The sequence below is a fragment of the Helianthus annuus genome, chromosome 10 (genome assembly GCF_002127325.2).
Source record: "Helianthus annuus cultivar XRQ/B chromosome 10, HanXRQr2.0-SUNRISE, whole genome shotgun sequence".
NCBI lineage: Eukaryota > Viridiplantae > Streptophyta > Magnoliopsida > Asterales > Asteraceae > Helianthus > Helianthus annuus.
In genome coordinates, this window is record NC_035442.2 from 164,585,849 (window position 1) to 164,605,218 (window position 19,370).

The 19,370-nt window shown below is 36.9% G+C and overlaps 1 protein-coding gene across 1 annotated transcript; it reads left to right on the forward strand.

Annotated features, from left to right (window-relative positions):
* The first annotated feature begins 15,040 nt into the window (after nucleotides 1–15,040).
* On the forward strand, nucleotides 15,041–16,294 carry LOC118482747 (MAPK-interacting and spindle-stabilizing protein-like). Its single transcript, XM_035978395.1, has 2 exons — nucleotides 15,041–15,571; nucleotides 15,983–16,294. Exons 1-2 carry the CDS (start codon nucleotides 15,041–15,043, stop codon nucleotides 16,292–16,294), a joined length of 843 nt encoding a protein of 280 aa, XP_035834288.1.
* The last annotated feature ends 3,076 nt before the right edge of the window (nucleotides 16,295–19,370 follow it).

Here is a 19,370-nt window from a genome sequence, read left to right on the forward strand (position 1 = left end):
AAAAGATCATGTAAGCTTTGAAAATTAGGAAAACCAACCCCTTGAGAAGAGGATGAGCCCGCATGGCCATGAAACTGAGGAGGACGGATTTGTGCGGCGTGAAAGACTTTCGTTAAAATTCTGACCTCTGTGAATAGACTTTGGCCTTGCTACATCCCTTAAATGATCATCATACCATGAGGATTTCTTTTATAGTAGCGAATATTAATTTATTACATTTCTTGGTAAATCAACATGTTACACATGCACTGTTTACTGCGCATGTGGTTCGTTTGAGTTATGAAGACCACTGGAGGACATCATTCCAATTTATTATTTTATCCAAACTCAAATATTGTTTCGCTATACTATTGCAAAACGATGACTCTTTGATACTAATAAAATTCTTGAGAAACTCAATTTTCTTTGGCATACATGGTTTTTACCATGTTCGAACTTTCTTATTTAAAAAACATTTTCTATAAACCCAGTTCAATTGTTTGAACTTGCTCGCATTACATATTCATTTCAAAATCCCATATGAAGGATTGAAGCTATCCTATTCAAAATAGTCCCAACAAGCAATTCAATTATTTTGTTTGGTCTTCGACTTCATTGAATCGTTTCTTTGATCACGATCACCTTGTGGTGACGTTTTCACAAAATCTGAAGCTTGCGCTGATTTCGGATTTAATTATTTTGAATCCGCTTGGATTTATTCTATAAAAGCAATCTTAACACAAATTGTGTGCTAAGATAAAGATACACAAATTTATTTTATATTTCAGTATATCTCTTAACAGTCCTTACAACATCAATCGAACCTTTCATGATAATTATTACTTTATCGAAAAACATTATTAAATCATTACAATTTTAATTGAAAATCCTACTAGATTGTTTAAGATAAACATTCAGATTTACTTTGTTGAACTTTCATTTGATTTCAAGCCCGGTGAATTCATTCAGTCACCACTATTATTATTTCAATTACTACGACACCTTAGGGTGGCATTTTCTTTAGTTTGAAACTTGAGCTAACCTTCTTTTCACACCCATGTACGGATTTATTTATTAAATTTTGTTAGCTCATTATCTTAAAACAATCTTAATACAATTATGTGTTAAGATAAGAGTACACAAACTCATATCATATTCCGTATATCTCTAAAGTTTCTTTCATGATTAATCGAAAATTCTATGATATTCATTTGGTCTTTCATCATCAGTTGAAAATCCTATAATATTTATTTAAAATTTAAATATAAATTTAATTGATTATATATGGAAACTTACATAAGTGAATACCTAATTTATAATATAGTATTGCTATATTTAAAATTCTTGTTAAACCATTAAGGTAAAGAATTTATATTTTTACGTATAAAATTTTGTTTGAGGTATACTCTCATTTAAGTTTATGTTTAGTTATTTATTATTGGTAATTAATATTAGTTTTATTATTAGTAATAATATATTAATAGTAATAGTGTTAGTATTATTTTAAAGTACTAGGGTTATTGTCAGAGACAGATATTGTATAGCCTAGCCTTAGTTAGGCATGGACTGATCACCCATGCTTAAACAAGGCAGCACTAACCAATATCCAACCATGATAATGACTAGTTAATGTATATAAATTAAGTCATCATACTTATCTAGTAAATATTAATTATATATAAAAAAATATTTTTGTACTGTAAGGAGAAGACATATTTTCATAAAACAATACAAGAATTAGATGGACGAATTAAATTATCTAAATAATTGTCTAAGTAATCATGGACATGACATTTTATAAGTAATTGTTCATCTTGATTAATATTCCACAACTATTAAATACTTATTGAAATATTATTTTATAATATATGTATTTTAATATATTAAAATATCAAATGTTATTTACTCAAACCAATATTTAAGTAGTATAAAATAAATAAATAAATAAATAAATAAATAATATATAGAATATATTATTTTTGACATATTTTATTTATTAAATAAACATTATTTTATAATGTTAATAGTAAAAGTAATCTACTATAGTAATCTATACAAAACAGTTGTTATATACTGTATTCAAACACAATAATAATTTCACATTATATAAATACTATATATTATATACAAATACGCATTTGGATCTAAGTTTCCTTTTACATAGATTACTATAATTGAATTGAATAATGTGAACTGGGTTCCAAATATAAGTATTTCCTTTTTACAATACCTCTAATATAATAATAAATATTATATAAATTCGACTAAGCACTGGGCATAGGTGTATATAAATATATATTATTCAAGGAAAATAAAATTTTTGCAATTATGTATTAAAACAATAATACACTAACTCTATTGTCTTTTCGTGTATCCTTGCAATTCACTCATCTCAGCACATCGATTTTCTCATATCATAATTCAATATTTGACAAATCATTTTCATGCTTTTATTTTATTTTGAACCTGTCAATTTTAAGTCTTCCTCAGTTGCCAATCAAAGTAAGCTTTCTTTTGACAAAGAATTCTATTCTAAAAGTCGTTCACATTCATTTTAACTATCTATTGATCATATATCTTTTGACCTGAACCTAGTCACTTTCGAAATTATATCATTTCATCTCATTCGTTTGTCATGGATTTCTTGAACTAATTCAGTTGAACCATTGAATCCTACTTATTGTACAACTCGTATTCACAAAATTTGATATTTTAAATTCTGTGTCATCTACCTTAATATTATTTTATTAACTAAAATATGACATAAGGTCTAAAAGAAATATCGTAACCCAAATCTCGAGGACGAGATTTAAAACAAGGTGGGGAGGATGTAACATTCCTATTTTTATAAGAATTATAGGTTTGGTTAAATTTATTAACCACTAGTAACTAGTTTATTTCTAATATAATTATTCGACCCAAATAGTTTTAAAAACTATTTTATATAGTTGATTGGAATATTCTACCAATTAATTGGCCTGTATATGGGTGACCTTTCTAATAAAATAAAAGTATATAAAAACTTATATTATTAGACAGGTAGATTACGGGTAAGTTGATTATTAGAAATATGAAGTACCTAGACGGGCTTAGTGACCGTCTAATAACTAAACTATAAAAATACATTATAAATTGAACCTACTCCGTTTTTAATAAAACTTGGTTCAAACTGTAGATAAAATTATTCCCGTTCTAATGACATATTCATTGTCTTATAAAACTTCATATTTTAGAAGTTATACGCGCCAAATAAGTGAATCAGATAAATTAATTATAATATATAAATAATAAAAAAATCAAATACTAAATATGATTTGTAAGTGTGCATGTAATGGGGGATACGTGTATATTGAAAAAACAAAGAAAAACATATGTCATGAATGACTAAGGATATGTGTCCTCAAAATATTCAATTGTTGTACACTCCAATGCTTTAGGAAAATCACTATAAGTAGAAGCAACATTCAACATTTGAAGTTGTTCATTCTCTCTTCTCTTTTCGTCGCCCCCTCTCTCTCTATAGTTATATTTTTTTTATTTTTTTATATGTAGTAATAATAAAGCCCTGCCCCGTTTTAAGTATTGTAACTCCCGATCACCGCTACCCTTTCCGATTGATCTGGAACCCATAACCCATGTCAGGGCTCTGCCCGACTAAGTTCGTTGGGATTCTGTCTCGGGACATTGAGATAAGGTTGAATTAGGAGTACTATACTTACCACAAGTGCATTATATATTTTAATAACACAAAAGTTATACCCAAAATTTATACCAGGAGGCTTTCTAGTTGAACCCTAAAGTTACAAAGTAGGTCCATTCTCTTCTCTCACTATTTTATTCCCTTTTTCTTTATAATATAATTATAGTAAAAAATCTCCCAAATCAAACCATAAGTAAAAACCCGGACCCTTGAAACCTCAATCCATATCAAGAATCAAGAAAATCAAGAATTCTGGTCTTCAGGCGGGCCGCGTAAAGATAAACCGAGGCTTACGCGGGCCGCGACAGCAAGGCAAATCTCCGGATAAGCTTAAGGGACACATGGCATTCACCTGCACTCCTACTGATGACCCAGCAAACCTACGCGTAGACTAGGCGGCCACGCGGGCCGCGTAAGGGTCGAGCAAAGGGTTACGCGGGCCGCGTGAAACCCAATTTTCACCTATAAATAGGACAGGCTACGACCATTCCCCTGGTGTCGAAATCATTTCATAAAAAACGAAGTTTGGCTACTCAAAAGTCGAACTTTACTTTTAATATAGTGAGATGCTGCTACGATACAGGGTATTAACTCGATCGCTGCTACGATTCAATATCCGATCGATTGAAACTATCTGACAGAGTTATACTTTGTCATTCGTCGTGATTCCGACAGGATGTTTGAGTGTCGCCCGAACTCGGGCTATACTCTGTCATTCGTTGCGAATCCGCTAGATGTTTAAGTATTGCACTTTGTTATTCGTCGTGAGGGTTTAAATCTCGTGAGCTTATCGTAAAAGTTGTATTCAGTTAATTACCTAGTTTCTTGTGCCTTATCGCTTAAATTAGGTTATCAGGCTTATCAATAGACTAAACACTACCCCATACACTTACAATCAAAGTAGATGCTAATACTCAGAAGAATTAAATCAGGAAGCTTGTTAAATCAATACTGCATGCTTATAATGTGAGTCATTCTCTTTTTATCAAATTTGTTTACAAAATCATGTATATTTTCAAAGTTATAATTACAGGGATTAAGTTTATGTAATCACCAAATTACAGCCGGTATGTGGGGTATTGTGCACATTACTGCTGTTTTATCACTTTAGGTGGGCGAGCCTAAAATTTGTGATACTCGTCACTATTGGGTGACAGGACCCAATAGTGGTATGACCATAGTCACAGATCCGGTCGAGTGATAAATACTGTGGGTAATTGGTTGATAGAAACATTGTAATCTCCCTTAATACTGTATATTATAACAATGTGTCATTTTATAAAACCTGAATGAACTCACTCAGTATTTCCCTGCTGACAAAACCTTTTTAAAACGCGTTTCAGGTAATTACAGTAGGTTGGAGTAAGAGTTGGATACGGAACCAACAAGACTTACAGAAGTGGCTCATTTTATTAATTAAATTAAATTAAGAATTATCATCTTACGTATTTGGATGTATTCCATATTACAAGCTACCTTTATAAAAACATGGGTTTATCCCCATTTATTTAATAAATAAAATCCGGTGTTTCTAAACTCTGATATTTTTCCTAACTCACGGTCCTGATGAAATTTCCGCTGCAACATTTTTTTTAAAATAAACCACCGGTACCACTTGGCTGCTCGCGTCTCCCGATTCCGTCCAGGGAGGGTCGGGGGTCGTGACATCGGGGGAGTGGCTAGTTGGTTCAGGTGCATGTTTCGGAGGAGCATGTGTGGGATCTCAATAGGCACACGGTTGTGGATGCAATATAAGACCGTCAGATCCCTTAGGTTGACAACACCGGTACTGTCACACCTTTGGTTGAGTGAGTTGCTAAGGACCCTATGAATGTAGCGGTATAGAAGGTCATGAAACTAGGTGCTTTTGGTTTGGCTTGGATAGTAATGTCCCTCCCTGATTTGGGACCATGCCGTTTGACGTTGGTTTTGCGGGATTTCACGAAGACCTCCGGTGTTTTCTTTGTTTCCAGCATCCTCTTCAGCAAACAACCCAATAATCGCCCCAAACTATGCAATGGAAATTGAGAGTACATTTCTAGCACAACGAAACTCAACCCCTTCCTCATCAAACGGCTCTGCTTTATCTTTGAATGCAAACGAGCTATAGAACTCCATGTCGTATTCGTGGACCGAATGGAGACTAGTGCATAGAGCCGCCCTGAGTGGACCAGTGACTAGGGTGTTGAAGCGGTCAATCTGCCATACTGCTTCCAGGGTGTGTAGGCAAACTTGTCTTGGGTTTTCCTCGGGCCTGTTCTGAAGAACTTCAAATCGGGCTTGATAAGTCCATTCATTCTGGTTGAAGCGTGTGAATTTCTTGGCCATTTGAAAGAAAACACAAAACCATTAGCACAAAACAGTAAATTTTCAAAGAAAATGGAAAACAGCAAGCTGAACACGGCCACGTGGCCACTGGCCACGCCCCGTGTTCAAGTGAAAGTTGCTGGCCACGCCCCCGTGCCCGCTGAGCACGACCCCGTGCTCAGGCGTCTGTTTCCCAAAAATCTCATTTTTCGACCCGGTTCCGAAAACTTGAAAATTTTTGGTTGAGTAGGGGCGGTTTTCCCCGTAAATGAAACCCAAGTGCCGTTTTTCCAAAAACAAACTGTTTACCCCTTCAATTTCATTTTTTTCGGTTTAAAAACAAGGGTTTGAGGTTTCTGTTTGAAATCGGGCAATTCTACAGACAATTCAAGTTGATTTACTTCCTATAACATGCAACTAAATTACTACTAACAAATCTAAACAAAAATTTGAGGTTTGATTCGGTTCAAGTTGAAGAATCCTAGATTTCCCCCCAAATTTTTGGTGTTAAAGTACATGCAAATCATTAATCTAACTAACTATAATGATAGAATCATACCTTGACGTTGTTGAATGGTGGAAGAACGTTAAAATCTGCAGAAATTCACGGTGGAACCAGAGAGTTTTCGGGGAAACGGGTCGTGTTGAAGTGAAGAGATGTAAGAAAAAAGGGTTTTATCCCCGTCAGATAGCCGGCCACGGCCCCGTGTCCAGCTGGGCACGGCCCCGTGGGCGGGTAAAAACTAAATATTTTTTTATTGTGCTCGTGTGAGTTACCTGTTTCCCAAAACTTGGTTTAAGAAATCTTACCGATTTAGAAGCTTTCCCGACGTTCGTTACTTAGAAGATATGATGTTGGTGCATAAACCTCGCTTATTCGTCGGCCGCTTGTAGCGAGATCTCCTCCTCTTTATCCTCAATGAATCCTTGATAAAGCTTAAGCCGTTGGCTATTGACTTTGAATAGAATTCCATTTCGAGATTTAATTTCAATTGCACCGTGTGGAAAAATATGGGTGATAGAAAAAGGTCCCGACCACCTAGACTTTAGTTTACAGGGAAATAATCGAAGTCGCGAATTAAACAATAGAACTTGATCTCCTATTCGAAATTCATTAATTTTAATGTGTTTATGATGCAAATTTTTCATTCTTTCCTTATAAATTTCGGAGTTAGAGTATGCGTGATTCCTTAGTTCATCTAATTCATTTAATTGACAAAATCGATTTTTACCGGCAATTTCTATGTCCAAGTTTACGTTTTTTATTGCCCAGTAGGCTTTGTGTGCAATTTCTACTAGCAAATGACAACTTTTTCCATAGACAAGCTTATATAGGGTGGTACCTATTGTTGTTTTATATGCGGTTCGAAAAGCCCATAAAGCATCATCTAATTTATCGGCCCATTCCTTTTTATTTAACCCTACGGTCTTTTCAAGTATTCTTTTTAAACCTCGATTAGTCACTTCGGCTTGTCCATTTGTTTAAGGGTGATATGTTGTTGAGATCCGGTGAAAGACGCCATATCTTGTTAAAAATTTTTCAAGTTGATGGTTACAAAAATGGGTAGCCCTATAACTTATTAACGCTTTTGGAGTTCTAAAACGAGAAAATACTCGTTTCAGGAATCTTACCACAACTCTTCCATCATTTGTTGGAAGAGCTTCGGCTTCGGCCTATAACACCCCAAAAACGGGTTTGGTAATCAAACCACGTTAATATTACTGACGGGTAAAATACCGTTAGTGGTAAAAAAAATTTACTCGGTAAATATTAGGATTTAAATAATTAATCCTAATAATAAATAAAAAGTGAATAAAAGCTTTTAAGAAATAAAATGATAGAAGGCCCGAGTTAACGGGACTTAAAATAAACTTAGTCATAAATATTCCCGAACCCGCTAAGCTAACTAGGAATGTTTGACCCAGTTAATAAGAGGGAATATGGATTGTAAATAAGTAGGTTATAACCTACTTAATAATTAACGAAACATGAGGGACCAAAGTTAGATATTCGGAAAAGTTTAGTTATTAAAAAACAAAAATAAAAACACAACACACATAGTGTGTGCGTGTGTGAGATCGACCAGGAGCAAGCTCCATGGAGCCAAGCCCTAAACACAACAAATTCTTCAAGTTGGAGGGGCAATTGAAGGCCAAATTCGGAATTGAATACATAGAAACGATCACCAAGTCAAGGGGATCGTAAGGTATGTCGAATTTCTAACATTCATGAAGTTGTGAAAATTAGTTAACTTTGCATGATGCGATCTATGCATGAATCGTAAAGGCTATGGCCGAATTAATGAAGTATGATTGCTTAGGAACAAACCCTAAGTAGAAATTTGAAGTAAAATTTGCTATGATTTGAGTAATTTGATGATTTACCACTTTTAGAGAAGTGGGTTTTGATTATGAAGTGAAGGTGATGATATGTTAGTGCTAGAAATTATCATAAATGATAGTTGAAGAAAGAAACTTGAACAATTGCAAGTTGAGTATTTGATCATTCATGATAAAGGTTGAATTTTGATGTTAATCTTGGTCAAAATGACTAGTTATGAACTAGTTAGTAAATGTGTAAAATTATGCCCATTAGGTGTTTGTTAAAATGCCTAAATGAAAGCTAAAATATTGAAATTTCGAGTGAAACACACATTCGAATAATATGGAAAATTATGCGAAATATAAAACGATAAGAGTTCTAAATATCATGATGATTTAGACATAATTGTGTAAACCATGTGATTGAAAGTAGTTAACTTTGATAAGTTAAGTTAACTAATGATGAAGTCGAATAGTAGTTTCGACATAGAATCCGTAAGATGAAATAGTCATAATAGTGATGACTAATCTAACCGTCTTGCGAATTATGATGATAGTTTGACTCTTGACAAGCTAGATGGAGGCTTGGGCAAGGAGCGGGTCAAATGGATCGGGTACGCGGAAAAAAAGAGCATAACCGGATGCAAGGTAAGCGACGCTTACATCCCTTTTGTAGAATATGCATTATTTTGTAAATTACAAATGCGATTAGTGTAATATCCGAAATAAGGGTTCCGACGCTATTAGCACGAGTCGGAACAAACATAAATGATAAAAACCATGGGTCATGGTGAAAAGAGGCGAAGCGGTAATTTAGTCATGTAATGACTAATAATTAATGAGTTTCGTTAAGATCACTTTAAAGTGCAACTAATAATGAGAAAATGAGTAAAGATGGAAAGTTAGTCAAGTATCGACTAAAGTAAATTGTAGTTAAAAAGGGGTCTAGTGGCAAAAATCCGAAATGGGTCGGATGAGCAAATTGGTAATTAATAACCATGTTTTGCTACTTATAAAAATGCTTGGTCATATAGGCCAAACGGGTCAAATGGCGTGATAACACCATTTGACAATATCAACTAATGTGGTTGTCAAGCCTTGTGTTAACAGGAGCGATTAGCGATTCGGATAATTGTGTCGCCATAGAATATGTGATAATAAAAGCGAGGTATAAATCGGGTCTATTTGTTAACCCGAGCCAGGTACGCATCAATGAGATTATATTTTAAATTTGCAATCTTGATCATAATTATAGTGAAAGTCCTTCGTCGTAAATGAGGGACTAATGTTGATAAATATGCCTTTGATGGGTAAATCAGGCAAACGGCCCTTATGGGTGGTTTGGGAATCACGTATTATAATCATGTAATCCTTAGATAAGCATCAAGGTGATAGGCATAAACCTTTGTGGGTCAAATGCCTAGGAATAGGTCTTTTTCGTAAAATGACAAACCGAGAAGTAAAACGCGACATAAATAGTTTACTATATCAAATCCACCACAAATATAATTGTGGTGGAAGACCATTTGAGAACTAATGTGAAAATAGGGTGCTAAAAATGAATGAGCGAGATTTATGCCTAAAAGGACATAAATACCCTTAACGGGTCAAAATAAGCATTTAAGTAAAAACGGGTTCAAGAATGTATGTAAACCAGGATTTTGAATCTCTTATGATAAACAACAATGACCTTATGGAATTTATGAGAAATTGGAGTCAAATAAATATGTTTGTTTGATAAATACACCAATGGGTCAAAATTGGGAAAAGGGTGATAAGCCGAAGACTTAGAAGTCTGAAATTTTGCTAATCTGGATGTTGGATTTTAACTCCATTAGATGGAGAATTAAATTACGGACGCGTAGGAAAAAGAATCGGGTAAAACGGATCAATAACCAAGAAGTTATGGCCGTTTCCGTGAAATCGGGTTGAGCTGGGTACGTACAGCAACTGATTAAGCATCCTGCTGTGAAAAAGGGGCCCTAGCGTCACACGATGCCCCTTGGCGTCACGCGACGCCCCCTAACTCCGTGAAAATGTTTAATTTTGCTTGTTTAACCCATGAAACTTGTTTAAACTTATTATTTGACTATCAAAACTAACTTTTAAGTTGGTTTTGATCTTAGGTGAATGTCAAGAGAGCCCGGATGAAGATCAAGCTCGATGAAGAACCGAACACATGATAACGAAGCTTCCGCATTAAACTTTGTTTTGATTTCATAATATGAATTATGGAAACACTTAAGACTAATATTATGAATGTTTCAAACTTGTGTGAACATTCTTGATGGAAAAGTTTTTATTAAGTCGTACTTTTATATAAAATGCATATTTAATTGATATGTTAACATTAAATTCGAATGGGTGTTACAAGTTGGTATCAGAGCCCTGGTTTAAGAGATTCAAGTATGATGGGGAAAACCATGCTTGGACTTAAACCACATGCTCTAAATAAAGATTGGTGTTCGGTTCGAGGCTTGCTCGCAAATCCGGTAAGTATGTGTATGTTAATGATTTAGCATGCTAAAGTGTTGTAAACAACACATATAGTTATCGTGTAATACACGTTACACCAATAAAAACGATATAGAGTAGATATAGTCAACGAAATTACACGCGTTGATGCGTATAGTAGAAAAGCCTTGTATTATACTCCAGGCATTCATTAATGTCGAAATTACTAACTTTTGTAAATGTTTAGTTGAAGGACACTCGCATCTGAAGATGACGAGAGTTGAATGAATTGTAGATATGACGGTGGAACGGTCCGAGGTATGACAAGCTGAGCACACTCATTGAGGACCTAAATCGCGTGATGATCATGAACAAAGTTCACAGCAAGAGAAGCCCGTTAGGGCTAGCGTTACCAGGTGCACGCTTTTAAATTCAATTGCATAAGTAGTAATATGCAACAAACACGTAAGGGATAACTGTTGCATATATCTGATAAAATTTGAATAGGCTATTCAGGATGATGTTTCTAAGAGAAGTTTATGTAACACCTCGGAAATTTACGTCCAATAATGCATTGACACGTGGCATAGGCTTTGAATATGTGAAAACATACTTTAGAGGGACTAAAGTTATCAAACCGTGAAATTATGGAATATAAGGGTCCAAAGTGTCAACAATGGAAAGATAGGCGCTAAAATAACCCTACATAATGTTTATAGTCTCAAACGGTTAAATCATGGATCATACAAAGCGGAAAATGTAAGAAAGTGAGGAATTACAAACTACAGGGGCTAAACGTGTCAACATGTTGAATTTATACCTCTGAGTGATCTTTTGGCAAACCTGAAGCTTTGTAATGATAAAATATACTCACTAGGATATGTGGCAAAAATTTCATGAAGTTTCGTTATCGTATGAGAAAGTTATGATCAAAACCGTACATGAAGGGCTAAATGCGTCAACGTCGAATTTTATGACTTTTCGGGTGAGTGCAAAGTTAACCGAGGACTTTACCATGTTTGTAAATGTCCCAAGGTCCTTAAAAATCAAGTTTGAAGGTCTAATGAGCAAAATAGATGGCCAAAACCTCGTAACCAAGGACCAAGGACCAAAACGCAAAGTTTAAAAGGATTTTTGGTGGATCAGAAGGCCCAGGCGGCCCGCCTGGAGCCCCTTACGCGGGGCGCGTGGTCTGCCCAGCGACAGAAAATACGGACAGCTGCCAGTTTGGTCTAATTCCGAGTTGTTTACAGCTTTTCTCCACTCCAAGGCCTCACCAATGAACATACATGCATTTAGGGACACTTGGACACTTCTTACAACATCCCTAGACCTCTGTATCACCATATATCAGATCAAAATCTTCATAAAAGGGGGACTTGAAGTTGTAACCAAGAACACTTGCATTTTCAAATTTCACAAGATCAACTCCTGGAGCTTTCTGGACGACAAGACACCTTCCTAGTGATCTCTAAGCTTTATTAGGACTCTTGTAAGTGTTCATACCCTTCTCTAATTCGTTCTAGCTTAGTTATTCAACCGAAAGTCAATCCGTCGTAAATTTAGTTTGACTTTACGATTAAACGAAAATGGCTCAGTCATTTCTTAAATTGAAAGTACCAACAAGTTGGTATTTATGTGGGAAACAAACCCTCAAAAGGGTATTTTCTGATTTCCACTCTAAGCATGATGATTGTCGAGTCAAAACTTTTCTTAAAAAGTCAACAGAATGTGTTTTTGCAAAATCTATCATAAATAGCAATGTAGGTCACATGCAACCTGTTTGATCATCAAAATAACTTTATAATTAATGTAAGAACTTATTTCATCATGATCAACTCGAAAATTTTCAGTTAAACCCGGATCGGAACCGAAAGTCTCATAAAATGACTTTTTCTTTGACTCTCAATTAGGATCCGTGCATGCATGTTTGAGATCTGCCTTAGAGCTTATTTTGGACCATTTTTATATATGTACAACTCTCTGAGATTTTACAACTTAGTTCTACACTTATCCGATTCATATGCATGTTACCGGTTTATGCTTAAATATGACTATTTTGCCCTTTTTACTATAAAACGCGATTTTTGAAAAAAGTGAAAGAGTAGAAATGTTTGTTGCTGATTTACAAACTTGCACCAAAAAATTTGATATCAGTTTGAGGTCCAGATTTAGAGTTATGCTCAATATCGTAATTTGAAAGCTTTATGTTAAGTAAACGGCGTAATTAACGGATAGCCTATTTAAACCCACTTTTTAATATCAAACTTGTTACCCACTGATGTTATATAATATTTTGGGATTTTTGGAGATTTTTATTTAATTTTTGGCTGATCGTATCATAGGTCTCTAAGTTTGATTCGGTAAATACCGAATTTACCCTTTTAAGCCATAAAATGAGTTTTATAAATCTTTTTGACCCCAAACCTTTTTCCACTGATTTCATTTGTTAAATAAATTATTTTGAGCATTCTGGAAATATAAAAATATCAACTTTCTTTTGAAAATCCGGAAACGGCTTTAAATCGCCTTTTTAAGCGTTTTTAACGCCTAGTATGCACTATAACCATATTAAACATATAAGGTTGACACCTACTAATATTCTTAGTATATTTTTATAAAATAACAGTAAGTATAAGTTTTTGAACTCAGGTTTCCAGTTTTGACACTTTTAGCCCTTGTGAAATTACCAAAATACCCCTAAGGTGCATAGTTTGATTTTAAATGATAAGTTTCATATATGGGTCATACCCTACTGTTATAATATGTTAAATTAAGTATTTTTACTGTATAAATCAGACCTACAACTCAGATTACAAATTTAACTCTTTTATAATCTTTTAAATGACTAAAATGCCCTTATAAGGCATAAGTTGAGTTTAAATTCATTCGGGGCATAATAGAACATAACTTACTGATATTATGACATATTTAGAGCATATTATCTCAGGAAACTTGCATATGACTCTTTTGGAGACCCGTAACGCACTTTTAGCGTTCGGTTCGGTTTATGTAACTAGTTTGCATAAATTGACCGAAACGGGTCAAACATTATCATTTTTGTCTCAAAATCCAGAATGTATTTAGCATACCCATATTATACAAGTATTCAAACTTGTCGGGTCTAAATCACGTTCTACCCGGTCTTCGCTTAATCGTGCGTTTGAACCGTACCGTCCTTAAAACTAACCGGTCTAAGCTTAGGCTTAAATAAAGATCCGTTAGGAATCTAATAGGTTATTATAAACCTTTGTTCCAGAATAGAAGAACCAGTAAAAGCTACCTTCACTTGCTAGTTGTGATTTATACTTACCAAGGTAAATACTTTTAACTTATTTTCCCTATACGGGCTTGGGATACGGTATATAAAATACCGCTTGGTCCGGCATCGAATTCTTTAATCGAATAGAGGTTAAATTTATTGAGATGCCTTGTTTTGAATGTGTTTTATTGCTTAAAGCCTTTGGGGGGTTAATGACCATGTCCCGAATATCCTTGGCATCATCTTACGAGATGGCCACGACCTGAGCACGGGGTGTAGGCGTACACCCGTCAGTGTATAACTCTATATTGTGGTGTGTCTATTAATCTTTAACCCGGTCTACGGATCGGGCTACTGGACGCATAAGTAACATGTAAATCCCTTACAAGATTATATTGCATAATTATTCCAAGTTATAAAATGTTTTATGCCATGTGCATTTAAATCAATTTTCAACCTTTTCAAAATGAGTCAGTTAAATTGTATTTACCAGTGTAAACTGACGTATTTTCCCAAAAGGTTAAGTGCAGGTACTACACGTAATAGGCTGGCTGTCTTCTAGAGCGTCCACAATAAGTCTCGCAAGCTTGGATGACAATAAATCTGTTGAACAAAATCTTATTTTATTTTGATCCGCCTGTGGATCCGTTTCAACTATTAGTGTTATTTGATATTACACTCTATTAAGGTTGAAATGAATCTATCTTTGCTTCCGCTGTGCATTTATATATATTGTGTTGTTTGTCTATGATGATGCCAACTACGTCACTATACTCCCCACCGGGCCCACCGGTGACACGTGGAAATTAGGGGTGTGACAGGTTGGTATCAGAGCCAACTCTGAGTGAATTAAACAGTAGTCTTTTGTGTTTAATCTCAGTTACACAATTGCACATTCCTCGATTCTCGAGTCTAGACAAAGGACATAGGAAATATCCAAAATTTGTTTTATTTTCTAACTTTGTCTTATATATATTTGTTGTGTCACTTGTTTGATTTTTGACAGGTTCACCAAAATGCCGCCAAACATGAGAGGAAGAGGAAGGGGACAAGGAGCATATGTAGCCCCAAACGACCATGAAGCCGGACCTTCGCACAGGCGAACACCTTCGGGCTCCCATAACACAGATGCTCAGAATCTGTGGAGGTCTTTTACTGAACCCGCAAGGCACTCGGTTTCACAGAGTACCTCACCTTCTATCCCACACTCCTTTGGGCCTCAATCAGAAAATGAGCCCCACAACTCTCACCAGTCCTATATTCCTCTCCAAGGACACCAATCACCCTTTGACCAACCATCACCTGTTTTCCAAGGCCTGTTCAACCCTGCTGACTACCTTGATGTGCCTATGGGTTTTAACCCACTTGGACCAGAAGACCATTTCCCTGGCGACAATGTGATGGAGGTCAACGAAGATACCGATCCCTCAATGCCACCATCTGGAACTCCGGACCACCCTATCGAGATTTCTGATGGGTCACCTTTTGTGGGATCACCATACAATGGTCCCGACAGCTTTGAGGAGAGGTTCAGGCAGCATGACTGGGTATTTACCCCTAGTTACCATAACTCTCCTCTGCGCCAGCCGCAACACAGCTCTCCCTTGCACCTCCAGCAGCAGCAACAGCAGCCACAGCAGCAGCAGAATCCTTCTGAGGATTCCCGACTTGTCGCGGTTACTCCACCGCCGCCACCACCTCCGGTTTTGCCTCCTCCGCCTCCGAGGCGAAGAGGAAGGAACGCACGGATGTCCACACGAGGGGGAATACGCATCGGCACCCCTCCACATTCAGGTAGCAGCCGATACTCGCCACTTCATGAAGAACCAGAGATGGGAGAATCTTCACACCCCATCTCAGAAGTAACATCTGCGCCAATCGCGCCACCACCACCACAGGATTTCGGAAACCCAATCCTTGCTTATACTAGCGCGGCGGCATATAATCCCTTTGAGCAGACTTTTCCCCCAGGTTATAACTTTACAGAGGATCCCTACTGGGTAGCTGCGAACTACAACTCTCTCAATCCGGAAGGTACTTTTGGAGGTCCCTGGGCTACGGGACAATCGACCTATGGATACCCATCATATGGATATCAGCAGCCGCAGCCTCCTCAACCACCGCAATATCCGCTACCACCACCGGCACCGATGATGTCGCCGCCACAAGTTCAAGAAATCCTTCAAGGGATAAATGATGTGCGACGTGAGATGCGGCATGAGTTACGGGTCGGCATAATCGTGGGATGTTTAAGAAGATGGTTGATTTAATCAAGGGAAAAAGCAAGAAGGACTACTAAATCCTTTGTTTGCTAGTTATTTAATCATGTCCCTGCGAGGACATTTATTTCTGTACTCTGCCCCTGCGTGGGTATATTTTTCCTTTCTGTTCTACCCCTGCATGGGTTTGTTTGTTTCTGTTTGACCCCTGCGTGGGTTTGTTTGTTAGTTTAGCCCCTGCGTGGGTATGTTATTTGTGTAAAAGTCCCGTTTAGGGCAAACTCGTGTTAGTTAACTTTATTTGAAATGGTTAATTTAAGTTTTTCATTTTTAAATTATATGCATAAATATAATATACGAATAAATGGAAAATAGCAATTATTATTTTAATTTACCATTTTAATAATAAGAATCTTAAAAGGGTAAAACCTAGCTTGAATGTCATATTAAAGACCTGGCCAATATGGTAGAACCTGTTGAAAAGATTCAATCTCTGTTAACATCTGTAAACATGTTAGCATTCTTGGCTAGTGTGATCCGTAAAATCACACATGTCACCCTTTTAATAAATTAGCAAAATTTATATTCTATATATATATATATATATCTGATTGTGACATAATGCCTACGGGTTATAACTAATGTTATATAAAACAAAAAGGCAGCCGTGGTTTATAGACCCCCTACCAAGAAAAGGATTGATTGTTTTAATTATTCAAATTTTAATCCTATAGAATCTAAATTCAAATTTAGAAATTGTCCAAGTGACTAGGCCTATTGTGCCAATATATATATTTCATTCTCAGGTAAAGTAGCTAATAAAAAGTCCTTAATGAAACTAATTAACTAATATGGCTCTTATTTACCATGGTTAATAAATCGTCAAGAACGATAATACTGTTTAGGCTTCTAAATAGACCTTGTCCTTACTTTTATGTAGCACCTAAAGCCACATGGCTAAGTCTGAAGAAGTAAACAGTCACTCAGAGGAAGCCCCAGATAACACTAGAATACATATAACTGGTGCGGAGCTACAAGCATTAGTAGAAAATGTTGTTGCCAAAGCCATTGAAAGGCAATATAGTGAACCAAGTAGGACCCGAAGTAGGGCCCGGTCCGCGCCACATTCCAAGACCAAGGATCATTCGGAGGCTCATACCAAACCACTCTCTAAGAAGGATGCATCTAAGAAAGATGAGCTCAAGAAGGATGATGAGCGACATTCATCCAACCAAAACAATATCCCGTCAAAGAAGGTCGAGCATAAGTCAGAACCACGTGATAAGTCATGTACATACAAATACTTCGTCTCATGTAAACCCCGGGACTTTACTAGGGAGAAGGGAGCAGTAGACTGCATGACCTGGTTGGACGAAATGGATACGGTGGTAGATATCAGCGGGTGTGCTGATCGGGATGTAGTGAAGTACGTATCCCAATCGTTCAAAGGGGACGCACTAGCGTGGTGGAAATCTCTCTTACAAGCTGTCGGAAAGGCCATACTTTACAGTATGTCATGGGATCAGTTCGTAGCCCTTATTAAAGAGAATTTTTGCCCACAACATGAAGTAGAAAGGATCGAGTCAGACTTCGTATCATTGGTGATGAAAAATCTAGACTGCCAGGCATACCTCACCACTTTCAATACCCTATCTAGGTTGGTTCCATACTTGGTAACCCCAGAGCCGAGAAGGATTGCCCGTTTCATTGGGGGTTTGGCCCCTGAGATTAAGGCAAGTGTTAAGGCATCGAGGCCTACAACGTTTAGATCAGTAGCTGATCTATCTCTCTCTCTCACCCAGGACGTAGTCAGGTTGAGAGCACTTAGGAACTCGGAAGAGAATAAGAGGAAGCGTGAGGACGATACCTCACGGAGATCAGAGAAGAAACACCGAGGGAATAACGACCACAGGAAAGGGTCGGGATTTAAGAGAGATGGGCAACAATCAGGGGATAAGCCCAAATGCAAAACCTGCAAGAAAAATCATTTTGGGAAATGTCACTTAGAGTCGAAATCACAGTCCCACACGAGACCCTGTGGAATCTGCAAATCTACTGACCATACGACTTTGAAGTGTAAGGGTCTGAAGGATGCAACATGTTACGGTTGCAACGAGAAAGGGCACATAAAGTCTAATTGCCCAAAGAACGCTAAGAAAGCCGATGATGGAAAGAAGACCAATGCAAGAGTCTTCAAGATGGACGCTAAGGAAGCTGTTCAAGATGACAACGTGATTACAGGTACCTTTCTTGTAAACGATATTTTTGCTAGAGTATTGTTTGATTCTGGAGCAGATAAGTCTTTTGTAGATAATAAGTTCTGTGAGTTGTTAAAATTACCTGTAAAAGCCTTAAGTGTGAAGTATGAGGTGGAATTAGCTGATGGGACCATAGAAACCGCCTCAACTGTTTTAGATGGATGTGTTATATCCATTAGGAATCACTCTTTTCCATCATCCTTACTTCCCTTTAAGCTAGCCGGTTTTGACGTAGTGATAGGTATGGATTGGTTGTCACATAACCAATCCCAGATTGTGTGCAACAGAAAGCAAGTGGTAGTTAAAACTCCGTCTGGTGAGTCACTCACTATTCAAGGAGATACCCAGCATGGGTTGCCTGAGCAAGTGTCCATGCTCAAGGCATCCAGATGTCTGCAGAAAGGTTGTGTCATTTACATGGCACAAGTTACTGTTGATGAGCCAAAGCCGAAGATTGAAGATATCCCTGTCATTTCGGAATACCCTGAAGTGTTTCCGGAAGAACTACCTGGCTTACCACCGGATAGGCAAGTGGAGTTTCGAATTGACATCATTCCGGGTGCGGCGCCAGTAGCGAGAGCACCATATAGGTTGGCACCAACGGAGATGAAGGAGTTAAGGACGCAGTTAGATGATCTGTTAGCTAAGGGTTTTATTAGACCTAGCTCGTCTCCTTGGGGAGCGCCGATTTTGTTTGTCAAAAAGAAGGATGGATCGATGCGTCTGTGCATCGATTACCGCGAGCTTAATAAAGTCACCATCAAGAATAGGTATCCTTTGCCTAGGATCGACGATCTGTTCGATCAATTACAAGGGGCAAGCTACTTTTCAAAGATCGACTTGAGATCGGGCTATCACCAGCTGAAGGT